Source organism: Mustelus asterias, chromosome 17, assembly GCF_964213995.1.
Source record: "Mustelus asterias chromosome 17, sMusAst1.hap1.1, whole genome shotgun sequence".
NCBI classification, from domain to species: domain Eukaryota; kingdom Metazoa; phylum Chordata; class Chondrichthyes; order Carcharhiniformes; family Triakidae; genus Mustelus; species Mustelus asterias.
This window is the reverse complement of record NC_135817.1, coordinates 47,820,069-47,842,059: the sequence shown is the minus strand read 5'-3', so window position 1 is coordinate 47,842,059 and position 21,991 is coordinate 47,820,069. Positions and strand designations below refer to the sequence as shown.

Sequence of the window (21,991 nt, the reverse complement as noted above, 5' to 3'; positions counted from 1 at the left end):
ACCACCCTCTCGATGAAGAAATGTTTCCTCACCTCAGTCCTAAAAGATTCACCCCCTCATCGCCAAACTATGGCCGTAGTTCTGGACTCCTCCAGCATTGGGAACATTCTTTCTAAATTGATACTCTAAAGGAAGACACAATGAAGATTCATGTTATTGTGCCTGGTATGAGATAACGCAAATAGCAAGGAAAAAAAAGTTACTTTACTCTTCATCAAAATACACACACAGTACAGGACAATGTAACTGAAGACACCATAAAGCAAGAGAAACTGACAGAGTTGAGGATGGGGAATGCACTTCTGGAATTAGTGGTTAAACCATCAATGTCCAATATTAGATTAGGTATATTAAAGAAACAGGAAAAATATGGGATTGGAACCAATGTAATTGAAACTGTTTTCTTTTGTGGAGAATAAATGGCAATGAACTGAGTGAAAGGGTCTGTTTCCATGTTGTACCTGCTATAGATTTCTAAATTTTCAAAATGGGAAATTTGGAACTTGGGTTGTGCGTTACAAGTTTGCATTTGCTGATTTACATAACAGCAATGAAGTTTACTTTGGTAGTAAATCTGACTGGAATATTTACGTTTAATTCTTTATTAACATTTGCATTGAACATGAGTAAAATACAACCATTCATAAATAGCAGGATTGATCACTACTTTCTACCATTATTTTGTCAGGTACCAGTATTACTCCATCTCAAACATAGCTGTAATATTACAATTGAAACACACAAAAACACATGACCACCATTCAGGAGTCTGCATAGCAGTTTACATCTTTTACACCACATTCATTAGCTCTGAAAATAAAGAAGCCAGATCACATCACAGTCAATGTCCTAAAGGTCAGATAAGTTATTGCAGTGCATTTTTGATCACAGCTGCCATGTCTATCCATGATATTTTCACTATTATAACGTGAAAATGACAAAGTGAATCAAACAGTAAGCTGCACACAGTGGTGATTTACAAAAGCAGAAATAGTGCCAACACGAATTTAATTGCAAAATTAAAAGATATTGGGAAATGGAATTGCAAGGCTTTTATCCAATGGAACAGTTTAGAGAAAATTAAATTCATGTTTGGCCATTTATCTCATGTCTAGAATACAAAAAACAAGTTACTTCCATGTACTTAAACCACTTTCACAACACGAGAAATTGAAAAAAAAACCATACGTGACCAGGCAATCGGTTCATCCATTCCAGAGTTAGAGTTAATAACCACGACAGACATATTTCAGCAAGGTACTGTGGAAATATTTAATTTTACATACCAAAAAGTGAATTTTATTATTCTCCCACTATCACCATTGTGAAAGAACATGCTCTATCAAAAGCAAAACACTCGTCGTCTTGATACTTTAACCTTTTCTAGAACTTCAAAAATGTACATCATTTTCACTGTCTGGGTTCTTTGGACTTAATGTGAAGCAAGCATTTTATTCCATTTTAATTCGCTGGCTAGTCATTCTATAGATAATGCTGTCATAACCAGGATCCATGTTCCACAGGTTGTAGGCAGTGACGATCACAGCTAAAGCGAGGCCTATCATCAACCAGAGGACAATATTGAACACAACAGCGTAGTTGTAGTTGTATTGGTAGGCCAAGCCGTATGAACTGCCTGGGGTGCTCTATAAAGAAAACACAAGGGTTAGCAGTATGTCGTTGCTCCTTCATTAGCCAGAGCTGTAACTACTGTGTATTTAAAAAATGCATTAAGTTGTCTGTAGGATTAGTTAAATTATTTTTTCAAAGAGCATGTTTAAGCAAATGTTTATACTGGTTAAAAGCAAAATACTGCAGATGCTGGAAATCTGAAATAAAAAAAGAAAATGCAGGGAATACTCAGCAGGTCGAGCAGAGTCAACGTTTCAGGTCGATGACCCTGTAACTGTTTCTCTCTGCACAGGTGCTGCCAAACTTGTTGGATATTTCCAGCATTTTCTCCTTGTCCTTTATTAAAAGGCTGGTCATTACTCGCCCCTCTGTAAAAAAAGACAACTGTATTCCTTTCACTTGAAGTTCAGGAGGCAGCCATTAGGTCCATCATGTCTGTGCCGGCTCGGAGTAATTCACCTAGTACCATTCTGTGCTTTCTCCCTGCAACTCTGCACATCTTTCCTCTTCAGATAAGAATCCAATTTTCTCCTGATTGAACCTGCCTCCACCTCAATCTCAGGCAGTGCATTCCAGACCTTAACACTTGTTGTGTGAAAAAGGTTTCCCTCATGTCGCTTTTGTTTCTTTTGCCAATTACTTTAATTCTGTGCTCTCTAGTTCTCAATCATTTCACAAGTGGCAACGGTTTCTCCCCACCTATTCTGCTCAGACCCCCCCCTCATGATTTTGAATACTTCCATCAAATTTCCTGTCAGCCTCTCTTTTCCAAGGAAAACAGTACCAACTTCTCCAATCTATCTTCATAACTGAAGTTCCTCATCCCGGAAACCATTTTCATGAACATTTTCTGTATTCTCTTCAATACCTTCACATTGTTCCTAAAACGTGACATCCAGGACTGGATGCAATTGTCCAGCTGAAGGTGAACTAGTGTCTTATAGGTGTTCAACATGACCTCCTTGCTCTTGTTCAAGGCTCTACATAAGTTTTATTTATTTCAAAGTAACCAACACTGGCACCTGAGAATTATATTTATCAGCGACTATCTGATTTTGTTATGTGGTGACTAGTTTTGGTCTTGTCCACAAATAGAAACAATCTTTCCATTGTCTCTATCAAATATTTCCCACATCACCACTATCAAACATTTTCAGAACCTATGGGTTAGTCACCAGTCTACAGCCATTTACTATATGCTTGGAGGGGAATTGAAGTGAGGAAATCTGTCAAGGGGAAGTTTTTTTGTACCTGGATAGCCACCCACCTGAAGGGCTTACTACAGCATGAAGTTTTGCAAGGATTTCAACGTTAAACACAGTTCCAAGTGTTGGTTGGGTTTTCACAGGGAAAACAAACAACCATAAAAAAAATCCAAAACCAAAGTACAACAGAGCTTTTTGAATTATTCTCATCCTGAACAGTTCTCTTGGTCTTAAGTTGCAAACTATTTCCCAAGCCATTTTTACTTTTATAAGACAAGTAAACAAAATCTCAGGAGTTGGGAAACACTGGCCAGTTATTGCCCCATATTAGTCGATGTTAAGATTTTCCTCATTAATTTTTTATGGGACGTGGGTGTTGCTGGTTGAGCCAGCATTTATAACCCATCTCTAGCTGCCCTTGAAAAGGTGGTGGTGAGCTGCCATCTTGCACCACTGCAACCCATGAGGCGCAAGTACATTCACAATGCTGTTAGGGACAGAGTTCCAGAATTTTGACCCAGCAACTATGGAGGAAATGGCAACATATTTCCAAGTCAGGCTGGTGAGTGACTTGGAGGGGAATCTCCAGGTGGCGTTCCAAAGTATCTGCTGCTCTTCTCCTTCTAGATGATAGTGGTCGTGGGTTTCGAAGGTGATGCTTAAGGAACCATTGAGTTCCTGCAGTGTATCTTGTAGATGGTACACACGGCTGTCACTGTTCATCTGTAGTGGAGGGATTGAATGTGTGAGAAAGGGGTAGTAATCAAGCGTGCTGCTTTGTCCTGGATGATGTCAAGCTTCATGAGTTATTGAAGCTGCACTCATTCAGTTAAGTGGAGAGTATTCCATCCACTTGTGCCTTGTAGATCGTGGACAGGTTTGGGGAGTCTTGCTGAGTTACTCACTGCAGGATTCCTCGTCTTTGACCTGCTCTGGTGGCCACAGTATTTATATGGCTGGTCCAGTTCAATTTCTGGTCAATGGTAACCCCCAGGATGTTGATAGTGGGGATTCAGCGATAGTAATGCCATTGAATGTTAAAGGGTGACTGTACATCAGTGTGCCACTGCCTCAGGAATGATGATGGTGGTATCTGGGACATTATCTGCAAGGTATGATTTTGAGATTATGACTATATCAGGCGGTTGACTATATCAGGCGGTTGCTCTCCTAATTTTATCTCCACAAAGACTGTGCAGTGGTTACTCTTACCAATATTGTCATGGACGGATGCATCTGCAGTATGCAGGGTGGTGAGGATGAGGTCAAATATATTTTTCCTCTTGCTTATTTCCTCACCACCTTCCACAGTTCCAGCTAGCAGCCATGTCCTTTAGGACCTGGCCAGCTCAGTCTGTGGTGGTATTACCGAGTTACTCTTAGTGATGGACATTGAAGTCCCCACCCAGAGTACATTTTGTACCCTTGCCACCCTCAGTGCTTCCTCCTAGTAGTGTTCAACATGGAGTACATTTATCAGCTGAGGGAGGTTGCCCATGTTTGGTCTGGTACCATAAGACTTCATGGGGTCCAGAGTCTATGTTCACAATTCCCAGGGCAACTCCCTCCTGACTGTATACCACTGTGCTGCCACCTCTGCTGGGTCTGTCCTGCCAGTGAGACAGGACATACCCAGGAATGGTGATGGTGGTGTCTGGGACAATATCTGAAAGTTATGATTTCCTGAGTACGACAGTGTCAGGCTGTTGCTTAACCAGTCTATGAGGCAGCTCTCCGAATTTTGGCACAAGCTCCCAGATGTCAGTAAGGAGGACTTTGCAGAATTGACAGGGCTGGGTTTGGGTTCATTTCCAGTGCCTAGGTCAATGCTGGGCGATCTGTCTGGTTTAATTCCTTTTTGTTCCATTTGTAGCAGGTGAATACAACTGAGTGGCTTGCTAGGTCATTTCAGAGGACATTTGAGTGTCAACCACATTGCTGTGGATCTGGAGTCACATGTAGGCCAATCCAGGTAAGGACAGCAGTTTTCCTTACCTAAAAGGACATTAGTGAACTAGATGGGTTTTTACGACAAACAACAATAGTCTCATGGTCAACGCCACCATCTGCCGTGGTGGAATTTGAATCCGCATCCCGAGAGCATTACCCTGATCTCTGGATTACTAGTCAAGCAACAATACCATTTTGCACCGACTTCCCTTTGTCCACAAAGGGAAGGACTTGCATTTATATAGTGCCTTTCACCACCTCAGGGTGTTCCAAAGCACTTGCTTAACAGCCAAGTAGTATTACTGAAGAGCAGTCACTGTTGTAATGTTTACAGCAAGCTCCCACAAATAGCAAATGATACGACCAGACAATCTGTTCCCAGTGTTGTTGGTTGAAAGATAAAAAATTGGCCATATGATGTGAATTAAAACAAATTATTCAAGGAGACTCTAGGAGCTGAGCTATAGAACTAACGTATACTATACTTACTATGGATGGAGACTCTAGAATAGATCGAGTCTTCCTCACAAGAGAGGCATCAAAATTTTTCACCGTCAACAATTCAATCAAAGCATTTCCATTGTAAATGGAGAACACCTCATCTGCAAACTTAAAAAAAAGAAAATTCTATTCATATAGAGCTTGCCATATATTAGGAGTTATACATGTATTTACAAATTTCATTTAAAGTAGTCAGTGGGGTCATGAAAATTATGTGCAAGTTCCAATAAAAGGATGAACATCTCTTATGCCTTGAGACTTAATTTCTTTTGTAGATTTTAATGTGACAAGATAAAGAAACATGCTCAATGACTGAAACCTGCTTTAACTTCAGTATTTTAAAACTATTAAAAGATCAGTACAAAGGATGAAACATTAATTAGCTAGGACACTTTCAAATTCAACTTGTATTTATACATTGGCTTCAACGTAGAAATATGTTTCAACATAGAAAATGTTCTAAAATGCTTAACAGGCATATTTTTAAAAAAGGTTACCAAACAAAATGAACTGGCAATGGAAAGAATCACCATAAAAGTGCTAAATTATTTGGGTTACAAGAGAGCAAAGTAAAATGGGAAGGAAGTGATGACAGAGGGGGTTAGGGAGGGAATTCCAGAATGTGGAGCTTAGATAAGTTTAAAGGACTTCAATATTAATGGGCTAAAAGAAGTAGAATGCGTGAGAAGCCACAGTTGGAGGAATGGGGAGTTCTGGGAAGCTTGCTTCTTCAAAAGCACAGTCCAAACCTGTGGCCTCTACCACCTGGAAGGACCAGAGCAATGAGCACATAGGGAATACCATCTGTAAGCTCTGCTCCAAGTTATGCACTATCATGATTTCTTTATAATCAGTGTATAAAAATCTTGGAACTCTGTACCTAACAGCACTCAGGGTATACCGATAAAATTCACAAAGGTGGCTTACCATCACATTCTCAAGTGCAATTAGGAATAGGCAATAAATGCTGGCCTGCTTACGGCTCATGAACAAATATAAAAAAAGCAACCAAGGTGGAAGTTGCCTATATTTATGATAGAAAGGATACAGGATGGAATAGGGTGTTCTAGTTGGGGAAAGTATATTTCAGCCCAAGATGATGGCCATGGCAAATGGAATCAGAAGTTAGGAGTATGGAATTGAGGGGACAAAGATTATCTTCATAATAATAGCTGCAGTAAATAACATCTCATCCAAGATGGATTGTTGGATAAGCAGGCCGACAAAGGTGGTGGGAAGATAAAACAGAGCGTCATTAGCATTAATGTGGAAGCTGACACCATTAATGCAAAAATGTCACCAACACACTATGTGCAAAACAAAAAGAGGCTAGGGCCAAGAATAGATTCTTGGGGGATCCTAGGCATGGTCATAGAGACATCGAGGTTTACAGCATGGAGACAGGCCCTTCGGCCCAACTTGTCCATGCCACCCTTTTTTTTAAAAAAAACCCTAAACTAATCCCAATTGCCCGCATTTGGCCCATATCCCCCTAAACCCACCGTACCCATGTAACTATCTAAATGCTTTTTAAAAGATAAAATTGTACCCGCCTCCACTACTACCTCTGGCAGCTTGTTCCAGACACTCACCACCCTGAGAGAGAAATAAATTGCCCCTCTGGACACTTTTGTATCTCTCCTCTTAAACCTATGCCCTCTAGTTTTAGACTCCCCTACCTTTGGGAAAATATATTGACTATCTACCTTGTCTATGCCCCTCATTATTTTATAGACCTCTATAAGGTCACCCTTCAGCCTCCTAATGCTCCAGAGTAAAAAGTCCCAGTCTATTCAGCCTCTCCTTATTACTCAAACCATCAAGTCTCGGTAGCATCCTAGTAAATCTTTTCTGCACTCTTTCTAGTTTAATAATATCCTTTCTATAATAGGGTGACCAGAATTGCACACAGTATTCCAAGCGTGGCCTTACCAATGTCTTGTACAACTTTAACAAGACGTCCCAACTTCTGTATTCAATGTTCTGACCAATGAAACCAAGCATGCCGAATGCCTTCTTCACCACTCTGTCCACCTGTGACTCCACTTTCAAGGAGCTATGAACATGTACCCCTAGATCTCTTTGTTCTGTAACTCTCCCCAACGCCCTACCATTAACTGAGTAAGTCCTGCCCTGGTTCAATCTACCAAAATGCATCACCTCGCATTTGTCTAAATTAAACGCCATCTGCCATTCGTCAGCCCACTGGCCCAATTGATCAAGATCCCGTTGCAATTGGAGATAACTTTCTTCACTGTCCACTATGCCACCAATCTTGGTGTCATCTGCAAACTTACTAACCATGCCCCCTATATTCTCATCCAAATCATTAACATAAATGACAAATAACAGTGAGCCCAGCACTGATCCCTGAGGCACACCGCTGGTCACAGGCCTCCAGTTTGAAACACAACTCTCGACAACCACCCTCTGGATTCTGTCAAGAAGCCAATTTTGTATCCATTTAGATACCTCACCCTGGATCCCGAGAGATTTAATCTTATGCAACAACCTACCATTCGGTACCTTGTCAAAGGCCTTGCTAAAGTCCATGTAGACAACAATCAACTGCACTGCCCTCATTTACCTTCTTGGTTACCCCTTCAAAAAACTCAATTAAATTGCTGTAAGGGCAGGCTCAGAAGCTATTACTGGAGATGTTCTGGCTACCAATCCGATAGTGAAAAGAGAAAACAAACAAATGCAATCCTTTAAACTGGAGAGGTGCACATGGTATATCGTGCGGTCAAAAAGGTATGTTTCAGAGTGAGACATCCACTTGCTCATCAGCTCAAGCCTGATGCAATCAATGCTTGGGGTGTGAAGAACTTTACTATTCTTGGGCTATAAGTGCTAGTATTGAAGGACATTGAGTGCCTTTTAGATACAAAAACAGAAATTATCTGGGCAACTTTTAAAACCTAATGTTCTTGCCTTAGAGCTTTGAGCAAAATGAACATATATTGGGAATGAGGTCATGAATGTGACAGGCCAATGTCAGATACAGTATGATTTTCTTCCCATTAATATGAATAGATGTAAAATATTACAGGTTATAAATGGTATAAATTGACCACAACATATACGTGAAGGACAACAGTTCCCGAACTGCAGGAACTAAAAATCAGTCATCATATTGTACAAACATGAAAACTTTAGAAACCTTTTGCCAAGTTGGCTACTGCTTAATTCCTTCCAGTAAATTAGCATATAATCCAAATTAATGCAGTGGGAAGATATCTATATTCTACTATGGAATGGAAGGAGCAGTGAGAAGCAAAAATAGTCATTTTAAATCCACTAGTTAATTTCAATAGCACTTGAATTAATCTCAACATTGAGACTATTGGAAAGTGACAAAGAAGCATGGCTTTAACATCTTCCTGGAGGGGAAGAACAATGGAAGGACAATAGTAATAAGGGATTCCATAATCAGGGGAATAGATCGGCATTACTGTGGCCATCAACGTGACTCCAGGATGATCTGTTGCCTCCCTGGTGCAAGGGTCCAGGATGTCACTGAATGCCTATAGGGCATCCTGAATTGGGAGGGTGATGAGGCAGAGGTCGTGGCACATGTTGGTAACAATGACAGATAGAAAGAGGGATGACATCTTGCACCAAGAATTCAACGAGCTAGGCAGTGGACTAAAAAGCAAGACCTCTCAGGTTGTAATCTCTGGATTACTCCCAGTGCCATGTGCTAGCGAGCACAAAAATAGGAGAATAGTGCAGATGAATGTGTGGCTTAAGAGTTGGTTCATGAGGGAGGGTTTTAATTCAGCAGGCGAAGAGGACACTGTTAGCAGAATAAGGGCACAGCATCATACAGTAAGACAATCAAGTCAGAGGGAGTGTAGCTATATTAGGTTTCAAGGGAGTAAGGCAAAGCTAGATGGCCTCTACTTAAATGCCAGAAGTATTGCAGGTAAAAGGGATGAGTTAAGGGCAATGATTGACATGTGGCACAGTGTTCAAGACAAGTGGTTGAGAAAGGGGCAAGATGATCAAGGTGATCAGGGCAGCATGGTGGCAGAGTGGCTAGCACTGCTGCCTCACTGTGCCAGGGACTAGGGTTCAATTCCAGCCTCAGGTCACTGTCTATGTGAATTTTGCACATTCTCCCAGCGTCTGCGTGGGTTTCCTCCGGGTGCTCCAGTTTCCTCCCACACTTCAAAGATGTGCGGATTAAGTTGATTGGCCATGGTAAATCGCCCCTTAGTATCAGAAGTTTAGCTGGGGAAATACGTGGGGTTACGAGGGTAGGGGTTGGCTGGGACTGTGGTTGGTGCAGACTCGATGGGCCAAAGGACCTCTTCTGCACTGTACGATTCTATGATTAAAGAGATAGCTGCAGCAATCAGAAAGCTGACTTCAGAGTAAATCAAAAGTCTGATGCTATTTTGACAGTGTCTGGGACTGGAGTGTTAAAGCAATTGCGAACAGTTTGTACAGCAGTCAAGACAAAGAAATCCTGAAGAGGGAGTTATAAAACCTGGAAACTGGATTTCATGTTAAAGGTGGAGCAAAAACTTTGTTTAAAAGAGTTGTTTGGAAAACCTGGACTGGAATTCAGAATGCAAACTGTTGTTGGAAAGCAGTGTTCTGAAAGAAGATTTGAAAGTTTTTTCGGAGTAAACTTTGGAAATTCTCATGTAACAATTAACTGGAGAGACTTTGAAGAGGAATCTACAGGAATTCACTTGGGTTCAAAGTGGAGAGCGCATTTGACCACAGTCACTTGGTGTTTACAATGACATTGTGTTACTGAGGCCATTGTAGTTAATGTTTAATAATTATTTTTCTTGTTGTTAAAATGATTAGTGGTCCTGTGACTCTGTTCCTCCATGTTAAAGCAATGGCCTTTTGAGTCAGGGTTCCATTCTGGAATCTTCTCGTCCAGTTATATCAACTGGAATCATAACATTTGTTCAAAACAACAATGATTTTGAACACACACAACCAGTGAAATATTGTACTTAATACCAAATTCACCTCAGATACAATGTTGGTATAACGCTGGAAACTTATCTTCTAAAAATACTCTACTTACGAGTACAGGTTGGGAAGCAATAGAAGCAAATACTATTACCGTAGGAGCAAAAAGATGGTACTGAGTAAAATTCTTTAAAATATTCTTAACTTGATAAAATGGTGGCCAGCAGAAGTCTGTAAGGTAGTAGGGTAAAGATTAGTGTGTAAATTGTAAATCCAGGTGATGTTATTTTACCTTCTGGATGACTGTAGCAAGGATTTGGGCAGCATCACGAAACTGCTGGGAGTCCTGCCCATAACGTTTTATAATCTCTTCCAGACCTGCCAGCTCCAGTGAATAAAGGTCAGGTGAACGGTCTTTTGCCAAATGTTTGTGCCTGGATAGCTGTGGGAATATTTTACATCCAAGGTTATTCTTAAAAATTGGCCATTGAAGTTACAGTAACTTTGTATTGCAGCCAAAAAAGTAATTGAGGTTCCTGAAAGTATGTTGGATGTTAACACATGTTTTACATTGTACAGGAATTTAACAGCAATTTTTAAAGGAAATCCATATTTAAGCTGCAATAGAAGTATTAGACCTAAAATACTGGTGAGATGCATACACTTTCAACTCTCCCAATATTAACTTCTCAACAATCAGCATGTTGCCAAGTTCCTAATGCTACTAATCAAAGAGGATTGTTTCCAATTCAGAGCTTGGCCTCTGTTCACTGTCTTCCTACTGTTCTGGAAGGGAGCATATTTCTGGAGAATAACTACCAATTGGTGTTCATGACCATGACAGGTAAATAATATTACCAAGATCACTCTTGAAACTACAATCTTTACTCATTGTTGAAATGGATTCTTAATTCTTCCTGGCTGTCATATTTCTCCTCCTCCTTCGAGGGCATTGGCAACCACTGATTTACATTGGATTGTCCAAGATTATGCTTTGCAAAGTATTGTATTGGTTTGCAGTTGCCTTCGGTACTACTTACCACCTGCCATCAGGCGTACTGGAAAGTTTTTATAGGTTGATAATCCTCCTGTTTGGTCACGTTATGAACATATCTTTCGCGGCCATCAAACCACAGAGCCTGGAGCTACTGGCCCAGAGGTAGGGACACTATGCCTGTGCCACAAGAATAGGTGATGTATAAATATTTATGTCAGATTGCCCCTTTTTCAAGGCTGCCACCCTACCACTCTTCAACCGTGCCTCCTTGGTCCAGTGAACAACCACTACATCTCCAACTTCCTTGGCCATGATTCCTCCTAGATCCTGGACCATCTCTCAATACTTTACTTGAATGTCTAAATCAGGTTTGTCTGTCTGTCACAGTGCCTCAACGAAATGACCAAAACCAGACATGAAAAGCATTCTGACTATGGCAATGATGCACAATACCTCCTTGTCCTCTCTGTAGCCCTCAAACACTGTCTCCAGTTCTATGGGATTGGTTGATTTCATTCTTACCTATCACCAGTGCATCTCCAGCAATGGACCATTTCTAACCAACTGTGTGGGGATCCATAACTAGTCTCACCCCTACCTCATGCCTCTTGGTGACATCATCTACAACATTTATTGTGTGACCCCAACCCACCCAAGTCCATAAACTACATCTGTAGAAGGGTCATATGGGCTTGAACTGTTAACTGTGTTTCTCTCTCTACAGATGCTGCCAGATCTGCTGAGTTTATCCAGCATTTTTTAAAATTTCAAATTTCCAGCATCCACAGTATTTTGCTTTTATTCATAATGCACATATTTCTCTACTTTCCCCATCTCCCCTCAGGGCCTCTCCAAGTTCATCTTGTCCATGAGATCCACGTTCTGCTCCCATGACCCTATTCCCACTGAACTACTGACATCCAGGCAATCTTTCCTGGCCCCACATTAGCTGATATTAACATTCTCTCTGATCAGGTATTGTCCCCATTTCACTCAAATGTGTCACCATCAGCCTTCTCCTTAAAAGCTCCCAGTCTTTGCCCCATCTCCACTCCTTCTCTTCAAAATCCTTCAACATACAATCACCTCCCAAATCCATGTCAATCTTTCCCAGATCTCAATGTTTGAATTCCTCCAATCAGGTTTCTATATTGCCACAGCACCAAGACAGCTCCCAAAATCACAAATGGCAAAGGTAAACTATCCCTCCATGTCTCTTTTGACCTGTCTACAGTCTTTTGTGTTGACCATACAGTCCTCCTATGCTTCTCCTAATGTTGTTCAGTCATTGGGATGTATTTGACTGGTTCCACTTTTAACCATCAAAATCAACCAGAGACTATTTGCAATAGCTATTCTTCCTATGCAAGCGTCATTATTTCCTTGAAGGATCCATCCTTTGCTCCCTCCAATTTTTCATCTTACAAGTTGCCCCTCAGCGACATCATACAGAACCTCAGTTTCCTGACACCCAGCATTATCTCAATACCACCCATCCGCTGGTTCCAAATGATCAGACTGCTTGATCCCATATCACAACTGGATGAGTAGAAATTTCCTCCAGCAAAATATTAGGAAGATTGATGCTATTGTCTTTAGTCCCTGCCACAAATGCCATCCTTCTCCCTGGCAAATGTTTGCCACTGAACCAGACTGCTCACAGCCTTGGCGTCATGAGCTTTCAACCACATATCCATGTCATCACTAAAACCACTCATGTAACTTGTGGAGTTTTACTGCTGCCTCGCTCATCAATTGTTGAAATCCTCATTCTATGCTAGACTATTTCAATGCACTTCTGGCTAGCCTCCCACAGTCCACCGCCAATAAACCTGAAGTCCTGCAAAACTGTTGCCCACGTCTTTACAATTTTAGCAAGTCCCATTCGCCTATCACCTCTCTGTTACTGATCAATAGTGGCTCCAAGTTAAGTGATGCCTCAACTTTAAAATTCTCATCCTTGTTTTCAAATCAATCCATGGCCTCACCCATTTCCATCTCCAATCTCCTTCAGTTCCACAACTCTCAGATTTGTACACTCCTCTAATTCTTGCTTCGAGTATGCTGCATTTTAATTGCTCAGCCATTGGTTGCCACGCCTTCAGTTGCCACAGCCCAAAGCCGTGGAATTTCCCTCCCAAAATGCTACATATTTCTACATTGCTTTCCTTAAGACATGCATTAAAAATAATCAAGCTTTGGCCATCTGTCCTTGTATCACCTAAAAAGGTTTGGTTTCAAATCTTGCTTTAAAACATTACTGTAAAGCACCTTGAAATGTAATTAGGTAAGAGGTGCTATCACAACAGCAACAATTTTCTACCTCTATAGCACCACTCAACTCTGTCCTTGCCTCAGCTCCGCATCTAAGCAAGGATATACTTGCCTTAGTCAGCGGTGAAGGGTCATTTATTTTATTCTTTTATGCGACGTGGGCATCATTGGCTGGCCAGTATTTTTATTGCCCATTCCCAATTTCCCATGAGAAGGTAATGGTAGGCTGTCTTCTTGAACCACTGCAGTCCATTGTGGTCTAGGTACATCCACAGTACTGTTAGGGAAGGAGTTCCAGGATTTTGACCCAGTGACAGGGACGGAATAGCAATATAGTTCCAAGTCAGGATGGTGTGGGGCTTGGAAGAAAATTTGCAGCTGGTGCTGTTTCTATGTATCGGCTGTCCTTGTCTTTCTAGGTGGTAGAGATTGCAGGTTGGTGAGTTAGAGGGTTGGTGGGTTTTTGTAGTGCATCCTTTAGATCAGGCTTGTCCAGTCACTCTACAACAAAAATTCCTGTCAACCAGTTGAGTTTCAATGTAAGATTCTGCTTGGAGCAGCTCCTCCACTCAGACAGTTTCCTTCCTTCATTTGCCACTAATGGACTGATTTAACCCTCAACTTTTCAAAAAAATTCAGTTCATTGTTGTGCTAAACCATATCTTTCCAAAATTCGCTCATCAGCACAGAGTGAGAAAAATATGCAAATGTGGCCCGAGTGAAAGGTTGGGCAAGTCTACTTGAGAGTAGACAGCGCTGCTACTGTTATGTCAGTGATTAAGGGAACGGATGTTGGAGGTGGATGGGTGCGAATCAAGTGGTCTTTGTCCTGGACAGTGTTGAGCCTCGAGTGGTGCTGCACTACTCCGCTTACACTCTGACTAGATCTTTGACAAGCTTTGGGGAGTCAGGAGAAGAGTTCTTTCCTTAGAATTCCCAGTCTCTGACATGCTCTCGTAGCCACAGTATTTATATGGCTGGTCCAGTCCCGTTTCTGATCAATGGTAACCCCAGGATGTGGACAGTAGTGATTCAGCGATGGTAATAGGATTGAGTGTCAAAGGAAAATAGTTGGATTCTCTTGTTGGAGATGGTCAATACCTGGCACTTGTGTGGTGCAAATGCCTCCTCAGAGTTGGATGTTTAACTGTCCACCACCATTTAAGGCTGGATGTGGCAGGACGGCACTCCTTAGATTTGACCTGCTGGTTGTGGGATCGCTTTGCTCTATTGCATGCTGCTTTTACTGTTTGGCATGCAAGCATTCCTATGTTGCAGCTTCAACAGGTTGACACTTCATTTTTAGGTGTGCCTGCTGCTACTTCTGGTATGCCCTCTTCACCGAGTCAGATTTGATTTCCCAGTTTGATGGTAATGCCAGAATGGAGCTATGCCAGACCGTGAGGGTACAGATTGTGTTTCAATACAATTCTGCTGCTGCCTCAAAATGCTTCATGGAGTGCCCAGTTTTGAATTGCTATATCCGTTCAAAATCTTTCTTATTTGGCATGGTGGTAGTGCCATACAACACAATGGAGGGAATCCGCAAGGACTGTGCGGTGATCACCCTTATTAACACTATCACGGACAGATGCATCAATGACAGGTAGACTGGTGAAGATTAGGTCAAGTAGTTTTTTTTCTCATCGCCTGTCTCAAGACCCAGTCTAGCAGCTATATCCTTTAGGATTTAGCCAGCTCAGTTATTGGTGGTTCACTAGATTGGTTCCTGGGATGAGGGGTTGCCTTATGATAGGTTGAAATTATGGATATACTCCCTGGACTTGAAGAATAATAGTTGATCTCATTGAAACATACAAATTTCCAAAGGGGCTTGGCAGGGTAGATACAGAGGAGGTTGTTTCCCCTAGCTGGGAAATTTAAAACACAAGGGCATGGTTTCAGGACAAGAATCTGTCCATTTGCGATGGAGGAGGAATTTCTTCACTTGAGGGGGTTATGAATCTTTGGAATTCTCTATCCAGTAAGGCCGTGGATGCTCCATCTTTGCATATATTTAAGGCCGAGGTAGACAGATGTTTGATCTGTCAAGAAATCAAGGAAATGGGAGCAGGCAGGAACAAGGACTTGAAGTAGAAGACCAGTGATGATTGTATTTAATGACAGGACAGGTCTGAGGAGCTGTATAGTCTACTCATTTTCTTAGCTACTGCCATAACATCCACCCATGCCTTGTTTACCTCCAAACTTAATTATTATAACACAATGATAGCTAGCCTTCCTCTCCACCTTGTGTAAATTTGAAGTCATCCAAAATTCTCCTGTCTAGGTCCTAACTTGCATCAAGTTCTATTTACTCATTATCCCTATGCTACACTACTTCGCAGTTATAAACCATGTTGATTTAATAATTTTCAAATCCCTCCATGGTCTCTCTCTCTCTCTAATCTCCTCGAGCCTTACAACCCTCAGATTGCTGCACTCTAATTCAGCCCTTTAATCTGTAATTTTAAAATTGCTCTACCATTGGCACTTGTGCTTTCAGGTGTCAAGGTCCAAAGCTCTCAATTCCCTCCATCTCTCTTTTGTCTTTACAACACCCTTAAAGTCTACCTCATTGACCAAGCTTTTGGTCATCTTACCTCATTATTCTTTGTATAGCTTAGTGTCATATTTATTTTATCATTTGCCTGTGAAACACCTGGGAACATTTTTTCATTAAAGTAGTTGTTTGTTCCCAACTCAAGCTTCTTCCGCATCATCTTCCCTTTTCACTACTGGCAGACAAAAGTACTACTTTAGAATCACCTCCCTAAGCACTTCTCTACATTCCCTCTCCTACTATAAGCTCTTCCTTAAAACCCACTTACTTGGCTAATCTTTCGGTCAACCATCCTAATCCACTCTTCGCCTCAAGTATACTGGGTCACTTGTCTATGTCAAAGACAACATATAAATTTAAGATTTTGTAAACAAGTTGCTTTGCATTGTTGGTGCCCAATAACAAAGACTGACCCAGCAGAGGTACTGGAAAAATATATGTGCATTCTAATCTTTCTTTAGCAATCGAAGGATGTTCATAAACCCATCAGACCTTGATTCCTATTCTACATGTACACATCTATTGCACGATGCGCAGCAGACTATGGACCCATCCAGAGATTGCCTGCATGTCATAGAATGTGAATCCACATTCAATTTCTGATTCATGCAAAGGAAGCAAATAGCATTCAACTTTAAAGTAATTTCACCCATTTATTGGCAAGGGGAAGGTATAGGCAGTCTCATTACTGACAAAGCAGAACTTAGTTTTATTCAGGGATAGATGCTGGGCAATTTCACGATATAAAGGCAGCTTGATATTTATTTCATCCATTAACTGTAAATCATTCAATCTTTACCCGTTTGAGCATTTCATTATTTTAAACCCATTTTCCTTCCAATATTCATGAACCTTTGGTTTCTCTTCTCAGTTTGTTCTTTGTTCTGAAGTTGCTTCATCAATAACTTTCCTTCCATCATAAGGTCAGAAACGGGGATGTTTGTTGACATAATGTGCAGCACCATTCGTGACTCCTCAGATACTGAAATAGTTTATGTCCAAATGCAGCAAAATCTGGACAATATCCAGCTTGGGCTGACATGTAACATCTGCACCACACAAGTGCCAGGCAATGACCATTTCCAACAAGAGCGAATCTAACCATCGCCCTTTGACAATTAATGGCATTCCCATCACTGAAACCCCACTATCAACAGCCTGGGGCTTTCGCTAATCAGAAAATTAATTTGACTAGCCATTTAATACTGTTGCTACAGGAGCAGGTCAGAAGCTTGAAATCCTGTGGCGAGTAACTCACCTCCTGATTTCTTGGAGCCTGCCCACAATCTACAACACACAAGTCAGGAGTGTGATGGAACACTCTCCCCTTGTCTGGATGAATGCAGCTCCACCAACTCAGGAAGCTTGACATCATCCATGACAAATTTTGGTTGATCATGCCCCTGTGAAGCTCCTTGGATAGTTTTATGAAGTTAAAGATGTGGTGTAAATGAAAGTTGTTGTAACATACAACTGGAAATCAGCACAGGACTAGATGCTGTCCGAGTTTTAAATGAATTAGAGTTTATGGAATCAGGATGTTGAAGATATTGAGTTGAAGTAGAGGTGGGCAATATTGCAAAGGTGAAAGTAAGGTAATGAGGTTTGAAATTTGAATGTGTGTTGAGCACAAGTTTTTATTTGGCATGATTCAACCTGGGCAAATGATTGGTATAAGTGAAGAGAAAGCACATTTATGGCAGAAGCTCAAATTCATTGATCTGCTCTTCCTTGCATAGTCCTGGAATTGGAACGCGTCAGTCTGTAATACTGGATCACGGACAACTCTTTGCACTGGAAGGCCAGCAAGTTGTGTGCAGAACAGAGAAGAGAGTATATTTCACCCGAGCAAAGGCATATTGGAAATGATATGTTACAAATGCTGCGGAAGACAACACAGATGACAAAATTCTACTTTGATTTGTAATCAAGGGAAAATGTGAACGCAGTGCTGACTACCACAGATTTTGCAGTCGAGAATCCCGCATTTGAGGATGTCACCAGGGCCCAGCACACCGGAAGTGGATCATCATGGGAGAACTTCCCTCTGTCTCCCTCTCCTCCCACACTATTGCTGTCCCTATTGGCTTTGCTCACTACACAGAGAAACATCTCACCTGCACTGCTTATTTTTATCTGTATCTATCTATCTTATGAAGAAAGGTCGAACAGGTTGGGTCTATATTCATTGGAGTTCAGAAGAATGAGAGGTGATCTTATTGAAATACAAGGGGACTTGACAGGGTGGATGCCAATAGGATGTTTCCTCCTGTGGGGGAGACTAGAACTAGGGTACATAATATAAGGATAAGAGATTGCTTTTTTAAGGTGGAGATGAGGGGGAATTTTTTTTCTGAGGGTCATTAGTCTATCTAACTCTCTTCCCCAGAAAGCAGTAGAGGCTGGGTCATTGCACTTATTCAAGGCTCAGTTAGATAGATTTTTGATAGACAAGGGAATCAAAGGTAATGGGAGGCAGACAGGAAAGTGGACTTGAGACCACAACTAGATCAGCTATGATCATATTGAATGGCAGAGCAGGCTTGAAGGTCTGAATGGCATACTCCTGCTTCTAAATTCCATGTTCAATTGGAGCAAACTTTTATTCATTCCACAACTTAGCATCAGTCAACCTATCTTGTGACAGAGGTGATTGTCAGCACTAGCGCAGTGGTAGAGTTGGGCATCATTGGCATGTCACCATGGGTCAGATGCAGATAAGAAAATGTAAGGATAGATTACTGTGATGGCGACCAAGCAACGATAGGAAAATAAGTCACTGCTGAAGACATGCTACTTGTAAATATAAATGGTCAGAACAAAACTGAAAATATGTATTAGCTTAACACTACAGGAAACAAGGCTAACTTCACAACCAGATGGCTGTGCTCAAGTCAAAATGCTTCCTGTTATTTACAATCAGCAAAATTGCTGTGAAGTTAGTAAGTATTGTAATATGCTCACAATGCATAGTGTTCACAAATGTCGCACTCATCTTTTACATGTAAATTGACTTCAATTTATAAAGTAGCTTTAGTGACGGCAGTTAAAAGATTGAACTTGAAGCAAAAGATTTGAGGGGAAAAAAGGTTGTAGAAGCCTGAAAGAGCCATTTTAATGCACTGACAAGTTATTTCTAACTTACCAAAGCAGAAATATCATGAAGAACTTGCAATTCTGAAAGAAATAGAAGGTCGACCTAATAAACAAAAAAAGTCTTTAGAATTCTTACAAGAAAACAAATCTAAAAGCAATGTTATATAGTATAGGGAAACTTATTGAAAAGTTCAGAAGAATAATTGTAATAAAGCATGACTCTACATTAACATATATACAATCTAAATGCAATAACGTTTTATCAGCTTGTGTTATATCCACAAGTGTGGGTTAAGAGTTTCACTCCTTCATTAACATACATGCTATCTGAGCCAAATTAAACATTGCTGAATCTAAGCTTCAATTATTCTTTTCAGGTACCTCTCATGCTGAGAGAGCAAGTTTCAAATGCTTGATTGACAGGTATATTATGACAAGTCAAAATATCAGTTTCACCATTGGATTAGATTACCTACTCATTGTTGAAATTTCACACATTATCGCTCTTGGAAGAGGGACATGGATATTTCAGATCATCGCTTCATACGTTCCAAATTGCATACCTTTTTTCCAGATCCACTCAAAGTGTAGCTTAAACTCAGAGGTCCACCTCTTAAGATCAAGTAGAAGGGCCATGAAGCATGACATTTAATATGAAGGAGACTGAGCAAAGGCAGAAAATCTAATCAAACTAGTGCAGCAAATGTAGCACGGATTCTCTTTTTGGGTGGGATAAGAAGCAGTGAAAGTAGTTTGAAATTTACTCGGAAACTATCCAATCAATGATATGAACCCATGAGTTATTTGTCCACAAGTTTTTGCACCTGCTTTGATCTGTCCACTTCAGGCATACATAAAGGCTCAGGTCTTTAATGTGGACTAAAACAGTTGATGATTTATGTTGACTATCTTCTTCAGGAAGAGATGTCACTCAGATGCTGATAAGTATTTTAAAGAAAAAACATAGCCATTAATTTGAAACCATCCCCCTGCAACAAACAAATCAAGGTCAAATCTTACACAACATTTAATAAGTATTCCATATTTTCTAAGAAGTCATGTAGAAAGTCCCACTACAAGTTCCTAGTAAAATTTTACATATGGATAATTTTTAGTTAGTCGTGTTTCTGATATTATGTTTAAGACACTATGAGCCAAGCCATGAAGAAGTCTACAAATGTAGCATTTTTGATTGGCTGCATCGTATCTCCATATAATACACACTTCACTTGCCCAAGTTCAAAGAGTTTGGGTATAAGAGGGAACATCGCTGAGACTTATCTAGGTGAAATGGCACATCTCTGGGCTGCAGAGAGACATACAGTAAGCAACTGAAAAACTGGTAAGCATTCCACAATTTGTCCAGCTAGAGCTGCCCCACAGTTAAGGTATTGTCTTGTAGGATTACTAACGCAAGTCAAAAGTACCTGCTAGTGAAATCCCCTACTTCCTCTTACCTCGTTATTTTTATTCAGAGAGTTATGAGGAAGGAAACTCAGAACAGAGTCATCCTGGAACAAACAGTTACGCATCTGTCGTAATGTTACAGGAAGATCTTCAAAAATGGTGTTTGCCTTTCCCACCATGTATAGTCTCTAAAAAAGAATTTACAAGTCAAATCTTATTATTCAGTTTTCAGAGTTAAAATGTAAAGCTTCCAAAGTTCAATGACTGATTTGTGCTGACTTGTTGTTATCCAAATACTAAATAAATCACCGTGTGTTCTGCACTAGCAAAGGAAAAATACCAAAATCAAACTTGGTACCTATTACTTTTTTGTTCTTTATTCTTTCATTGGATATGGCATTACTAACAAAGCCAGCATTTGTTGCCCATCTCAAATTATCCTTGAACTGAGTGGCTTGCCAGGCCATTTCAGAGGGCAGTTAAGAACCAACCACATTCTGGGTCTGGAGTTACACAAAAAGGACGTTAATGAATCAAATGGGTTTTTAAAACAATCGATGATGGTTTCATGGTCATCAATACCGAGACTAGTTTTATATTCCAGATTTATTAATTGAATTTAATTCCACCAGCTCCCTAGTCATTATTCAATTACTCTTGCCAGATGTGCTCGAGTGAAAACACTGGATGGACAGTGATAGCCCACAAGATTGAAAAAAAAACTGCTGATCCTCACTGAATGGGCTCACAGAGTACCAGACAAGACTTTAGAACCATAACTCTGCAACTACTTTCTTTGGAACATCAGAAAAGAAAAAAGAAAACAAAAAGCAGCTGGAATAGATGCTGTATGGAAATTCCTCTCTCATATTTATTGCATCATCTCAAAGTAGAAAATGCAAATATTTGTGTCATCTGTAAATTCTCAGCAAGTTGAAATATGATAACAGTTTTTTTGCATATCCTCCCAACTCACCTCCTCACTGGGGGTTAATTGTAGAATCACTGGTGTTTCTTCAGAGAACAGCGAGTGGATAGAATTTGAAATACTATCCAGAGTGAAAGGGATTGGCTACAAAAAATGAAAAAGGTAAAATCATTTTTAGAATTATTCAATTTGGATTAAGTGATACTTGATGTGCTATGGCTCAAGTTTAAAGGCATAAAAATTCAAACGCCTCACACAAGGATTTCACATCCGTCTCCATCACATCCCACAAACATTTGTCACTTGCAAGTGTGAAACGGAAAATCAGTAACTTACATCAGTAAAATAAATGACAAACCATGTTTCTTATATGAATTAGTAATTAAGAATTATTCAATTTACATTGGTCAATGTCAAGATGATATGTTAGAACAATGTCAAGTGGTAGTTCTTGTTGCAGTAGACAAAATGCTAGATTATGGTACGATGTATTTTTGGAT

The 21,991-nt window shown here is 40.5% G+C and overlaps 1 protein-coding gene across 1 annotated transcript in view; it reads right to left on the bottom strand.

Annotated features, from left to right (window-relative positions):
• Window positions 1-586: 586 nt before the first annotated feature.
• atp6ap2 (ATPase H+ transporting accessory protein 2) overlaps window positions 587-21,991 on the bottom strand; it is a 42,333-nt gene continuing 20,928 nt past the window's right edge. Inside the window, exons 4-9 of the mRNA XM_078232588.1 lie at window positions 21,540-21,635; window positions 20,614-20,751; window positions 19,206-19,259; window positions 10,519-10,668; window positions 5,277-5,396; window positions 587-1,646 (exon numbers count right to left, since the gene is read on the bottom strand). Of these exons, the coding sequence (XP_078088714.1) occupies window positions 1,452-1,646; window positions 5,277-5,396; window positions 10,519-10,668; window positions 19,206-19,259; window positions 20,614-20,751; window positions 21,540-21,635 (753 nt within the window). The 3' untranslated portion in view covers window positions 587-1,451. The remainder of the gene's footprint in view (window positions 1,647-5,276; window positions 5,397-10,518; window positions 10,669-19,205; window positions 19,260-20,613; window positions 20,752-21,539; window positions 21,636-21,991) is intronic.